A 6,000-nucleotide genomic window follows, 5' to 3' on the forward strand; every position below is an offset into this window, starting at 1 on the left:
ACTTCAGTGGAGAAATTATTCAAGGAGACATCTTAGTATATGAAAAAAACAATTATGGCACAATTTTCCCTCATGTAGCTTGTTCTCACTGGAATTTAGAATTTGGCCTTTTTGATGACATTCATGGTCTTCATGAAAATAGGAATAAAAAAAGCAAAACAAACAGAGTCAAGGCTCTGAGCTGTCCAAGGGTGGTGAGTGGCAAGACTCATCTTCTTGGTCCAATAGGGTGGATGCAATATTAAAGTGAGGGCAGAGGGGATTGAAAGGGAGATGAAAACGGAGAGGTGTTGCTGAGAAATGGAAAGGTCACCATTTTTCAAATTGGGCGCAGCTCAATGGCATGGAAACTATGAGGCACATGAGGGAAGGAAATAGTACAAAAAAGTGTGCTAACATGGGCCTATACCAGAACACCTGCTGAGTAAGCCCCACAATACTTGAAATCAATGGGAGTAGAGGGTACACAGCACTTCTCATGAAATTAGGGTGACCAGCCTAATCGGGACGGGGTGGGGGTAATAGGTGCCTATATAAGAAAAAGCCCCCAAAATTGGGATTGTCCCTATAAAATTGGGACATCTGGTCACCTTACATGAAATGTTCAGCACCTTACAGAATTAGGCTCTTATCTTAGAAGAATATGATAGGATTAATTGAAAGTGATACCGTCAGCGTATTTGTGAAGTGCACATTCAAAACACAAAATAATCCTGTTTCAAATTATTTGTGCTATTAATTATCACTCTTTTGTATTTAAGACGACATTGGATGCCTCCTGGAGATATATTCCAGGATCACAGAATTGAGCCCCAGGTCAGGGCAGCCAGCAAATTCTTGAGATTATCTGCACTTAGACAGGGGGTTCCCTGTGTAAACCCTGCTTACCCATTACAAGCCTTTGGGAAACTGCAGCTGCTTCCTCCAAGACACCACAGTCTATAAAGCAGCTCTTTCTGTATTATGCCTTCAGAACCTGTCCCACAACTCCATGCTCTCTGTGTGTCTGTGCTGGACCTCTGCATTGTTTATCTGTCCTCCTGCTCTCTGCAGGTATATTGCCCACTGCTGGCAGATCTTCTCCCTGAGCTGCATGTTATCTTTTCCTTCTGTCTGTCTAGCAGAGTAGCAGTCTGTCCTTCACTGCTTTGCGGAAGGAAGGAAGGAAGGAAGGAAGGAAAGGTGTGTAGAAATCTTTGTAAAACATTTTTCCTCAAGTGCCTCACCAAAGAGCCAATAGGAATGCAAAGCCAGTCCCTCCACTATCAAAAGGAGCACTTCAGGAAATAAATTCAACTAGACAGCTTCCAAGAATTGATTGCTTATTATTGTTCAATCCTAGCACCTTCCACACCCCCAGTTTCATCAGGAACTGAATTGAGACACTAATGAAATTAGAATTAATTCAAGTTTAGAAATAGCATATTCCTGCTGCTTGATGTGCACAAAGACATGCCTGCTATTTGGACAGTGACTCCAAGCCACATACTATCATATGTTTTGGATGTTCGTTATCTCACAGTTATTTAATCTATTACTGTGCTATAAAGTACAGATGTTTCTTCTTGCCCTGATAACAGCTGAGAGTTCCAAGAAGCAATCATGAAATACTGTACCATTTTTAGTTCATCCAGCTCCCTGTCTGTCCTGAGACACCCCTAAATGTGGGGATGAGTGAGAAGGTAATGGTAACTCAGAAGCTCAGAGCTAAACCACACATACAGGCTGTTTGTGCAAAGAATATACACAGAAATACACAAACACAATGAAAAATCATTGGCACAGATAGTATAATATTTCATTCACTACTGCCTTTCACACCAAATGATCCCTAGTGCTCAGAAACTATTCTCCAGTAGAAAGGAAAAGATCCCTTCTCCCTCCCTCAGTGCAATCTGTGTGCAGCTTTCAACTTGCCAGAGCAGAAGGCTTGTTCCACTAGAAATGACACTTGGTTTGCAGCTCACCATTTGTGTGCTGCAACCATCTGGGAAGGAGTAGGTAGGTGTGTTTGTTTTACTGAGGTAGGGATGGCGTGGGTGGAGATTTTTCGACTTTCTCGGTATCATTTCCCAAAGGTTTGTAAGTAGTGCACATTTCCACCCACCATAATAAATGGGAAAAGGAAAGAAAAGGATGCAGAAAAGAGAGATCGCTGGCAAAGTGAGAGAAAAAACTAACCTGCCAAAGGGATGGTGATGGGAAGCAGCAGCAGCAGATGGAGCAGCAGGACCGGCAGGAGTTTGTTGGCCCACATGCTGCCGCTGGGCTGCCCAGCAACTCGCAGGGAGGAGGAGAGGAGATGGCTCGTGGAAGGACCCCTGTGCACAGTCGGTCACTAGAGGAGGCTGAGTGAGCCGCGCTCCTTTTTATTGCGATGATCTAAGTTTGTTGTGTGATTAACTGGAAAGATCTGAGTCCCAACTCCCTCTTACGGTAAGAGATTGTTTAACAACATCCCCTCTGCCGCCTCTCCCCCTCCTCTGCACCCAGCAGGAGCTGCCTCCTCCCCTCCCCCCAGCCAGCCGCCCGGCAGGCAGCTCCCGCGGCAGGGCGCCCAGGCGAGCTGCATCGCCCGGTGCAGGCGGGCTGGCAGGGCGCTCGCTCAGGCCGGGGGGGCCGGGGGCAGCGCCGCGCTCCAGGGGCCTGACCCTGCTCCGCTCACTGGGAGCTTTGCCTTGTCTTCAGCGGCCCGGAGCGCGGGGCAAAGGCCGGACTGGGGCCGCGGAGTGTGACAGGGGAACCTAGGTTTGCCCCCACGGGGGGTGTGGGCGGCATGGACAGCAGCCGGACCCTTCCCCCCACATCCCCTCTCTCACCTGCGACCAGACCCCTCCCCCGTCCCACCAACAGCCGGACCCAGACCCCTCCCGCTCCCTCCTGGTCCTGCCTCCCCCCTCACCTGCAGCCAGACCCCCCATTTCCTGCCTGCCTCGCCAGCAGTCAGACCCTCTAACCCCCCATTTCCTGCCTCACCTGCAGCCAGACCCTCTAACCCCCCCATTTCCTGCCTCACCTGCAGCCAGACCCCCATTTCCTGCCTCACCTGCAGCCAGACCTCTAACCCCGTCTGTCCCCTACCTCACCTGCAGCCAGACCCCCATTTCCTGCCTCGCCAGCAGCCAGACCCCTATTTCCTGCCTCGCCAGCAGCCAGACCCCCCATTTCCTGCCTCACCTGCAGCCAGACCCTCTAACCCCCCCATCTGTCCCCTGCCTCACCTGCAGCCAGACCCAGCCATTTCCTGCCTCACCAGCAGCTGGACCCACCCAGTCTCCTGCTTCGCCAGCAGCCAGACCCTCTAACCCCCATCTGTCCCCTACGTCACCTGCAGCCGGACCCTCCTCCCCCCCATCCCCTGCCTCACCCGCAGCCAGACCCCTCCATTTCCTGCCTCACCTGCAGCAGACCCTCTACCCCCCATCTGTCCCCTGACTCACCTGCAGCCAGGCCCCCCCCCATTTCCTGCCTCACCTGCAGCCAGACCCTCTACCCCCCATCTGTCCCTTGACTCACCTGCAGCCAGACCCACCCAATCCCCTCTCTCACCTGCAGCCAGACCTCTCCCCCATTTCCTGCCTCACCTGCAGCCAGACCCCTCCCCCCAGTCCCCTGCCTCACCTGAGGCCAGACCTCAGCCAGAAGCCCGCTTCCTGCCTCACCTACTGCCAGACCCCCTCACCTTTAGTTAGACCCTCCTGTCTCACCTGTTGCCAGGCCTCTGACTCACCCCTCCATCTCCTACAGCTAACCCCCTCCCCATTCTGCAGCCAGATCACCCCTGCTCTTTCCCTAATCTTCAGCCAGACCTCTGACCCAAACCCCGCTCCTTCACCTGCAGATAGATCTTCCCCCCTCCAGGCTGCAGCCACACACACACCCCCGGGCTCCTTCCCTCACCTGCAGCCAGATCACCCCTCCTTCATTCTCTTTCCCTCATCTTCAGCTAGACCCCCAGTCCCCCTCCCTGACAAGGAGTCTTATCGCTTATTTCAATCAAATTCTCCCACTGTCCCCAGCACCTGTGACAGCAGCAAGGCAGATAGAAACCCTTCCTCAACTCCCCCACAACAATTACCCCAATTTCTTCTTCCACACCCCACACCCACTCTTCTCATGCCATGCAGCCTGACCTCACCATCACCACCCTCACTCCACCCGCCAAGTTCCAGTTCCCTAAAATTGTAGGAACTAGAAAGGGCAAATCAAAAAAGGCAAACACAAGCTGGTCTGGTGCAATTAGGAGAAACAAACAGCAGAATCCAAAGGCGCGTTTATCTTCACATCTTTCATAGGCAAATGTCAACAATGTTTTTTCTATCAAACTTTAGTGTTATTTACACTGAAGTAATGTCATTAATGCTCAATTTAGGTTGTAGATCAATTTAGCAAATAAAATTCTAGATTTCAGAATAAAGGGAATTATCTGTTCTGGCTCCTGCGCTGACCTTAACTCTGCCCTCTTATCCCAGGAACCCACCCGTTCTGTCTCACAGGGCCCTCTGGCTAATATGTGTGGGGCACAGACAACACAAGCAGGCAGGAAACCATAATTCCCTTCATTTTCCACAAACCATCCAGAGACCTCCACATGTTGCCATGACAACCTTAACAGCATCCGTATTCAGTCTCCTCGTATTATTCAAAGACACCCTCTCCCTCCCCTTTACCAGCTCCTATTATCTGCATTAATACTGCTCATCATTTTTACCCCTATCTTTGCCCCACTTATCAAATGCAAGCAAACAGGGTGAGCTGAGGTCATATTAGCATGTAACAACAACAAAAAAAGTCTAGTGCATATTTTGAGGGTTTAGTGTGCAGGTGGTGGATGGTGAGGGTGGCCTTTGATATACAGGAGGTCAGAATTGATGTGTCTTCTGGCCTTAAACCCTCTGACTGCCAAAAAAAATGGCCTTTTTTCTAAAACAGAATATTTTTGGAGAAAAATGAATTTCCATTTTTGAATTCCCCAAACATTCAGTTTTTTCTTCCTCCTTCCATTTTATTTTTCGCAGTGGTAAAATGGAAAAAGGAGTCAACAAAGAGGAGAGAAATGAAGTGAAAGAAGAAAATGGGCAAAGGAGGCTGTGCAGCTAAACATTTTTTAAAAGGAACATTTTTGCAAACGATTTCAAATTAAAAAAATGTTCCTTTTCAAAACTTGCAAAATTAAAGTTATTTCTAAGTTTTTCACAAAAAATGACAGTTTTTCAACAAGGTTTAATCCCTACTCAAGCCTGGAAGCATCAGGAACCACCACCACCCATTCTCCACCCAGGGACCTGACACCCTTCTTACCATCACCAAGCCTCCCCTGTCATATCTCTTTTGGTTAAAGCCTCTGCAATCTCATCCACCCTCCCAACATGAGCTAGATCCTCCACCTTTCCCATATGTACCATCTCAGTGAGAGCTACAAACCCCTACCTTTGTCCCACCTACCAAATGCAGGCAAGGAGGGTGAGTTAAGGTCATATTAGCATGTAACAAAACAACATTCTAATGCATAATGCATGTTGTCTTGAAACGGCTATACTATAATAAGTAATAATTGATTTCTGGTCCCCCACTCAATAAATGGTAACAAAATAGATGACAGTGGAAAAACAAAACCTCAAACCACTCATCTTCTAAGACTCACCACTTTATTGTATTCTGTTCCCCATTCTTGATTGTCCATTTAGGGCCTGATTTTTAATACCCACTTCCTCTGTTTTGTGCCTTGCAGATGCAAATCATGGCATATAAACATCTATTTACTGGATTAACCAATTCTGCAAGATTCTTAGGGCATGAATCTTGTTTTAATACTCGTTTGTAAAGACCTTGGCATACTTCTGATGCTATATAAACAATTATTAATATATTTTTTCCTCCTGCAAACTAATGAAAACATTAATATAATCCTGATGGATGGTTAAGATAATTTGGTGGGCAGGCAGAGGTACGGGACAGAGTTGAGGATGGTGTTGGAACTTGACTGAGAATTTACTCACT

General features: G+C 48.3%; 1 protein-coding gene across 4 annotated transcripts in view; it reads right to left on the reverse strand.

Annotated features, from left to right (window-relative positions):
- Positions 1–2,361, reverse strand: part of HGF (hepatocyte growth factor) — a 70,429-nt gene extending 68,068 nt beyond the window's left edge. For 2 of the 4 annotated variants that reach the window (XM_039518588.1, XM_039518587.1), the window contains exon 1: positions 2,182–2,357. In XM_039518588.1, the coding sequence (XP_039374522.1) occupies positions 2,182–2,257 (76 nt within the window). In that variant the 5' untranslated portion in view covers positions 2,258–2,357. Of the gene's footprint in view, positions 1–2,181 lie in introns of all 4 variants that reach the window. The other 2 variants (XM_039518586.1, XM_039518592.1) reach the window with 2 other exon arrangements.
- Between the last annotated feature and the right edge of the window lie 3,639 nt (positions 2,362–6,000).

The sequence above is a fragment of the Mauremys reevesii genome, linkage group 1, assembly GCF_016161935.1.
Source record: "Mauremys reevesii isolate NIE-2019 linkage group 1, ASM1616193v1, whole genome shotgun sequence".
NCBI lineage: Eukaryota > Metazoa > Chordata > Testudines > Geoemydidae > Mauremys > Mauremys reevesii.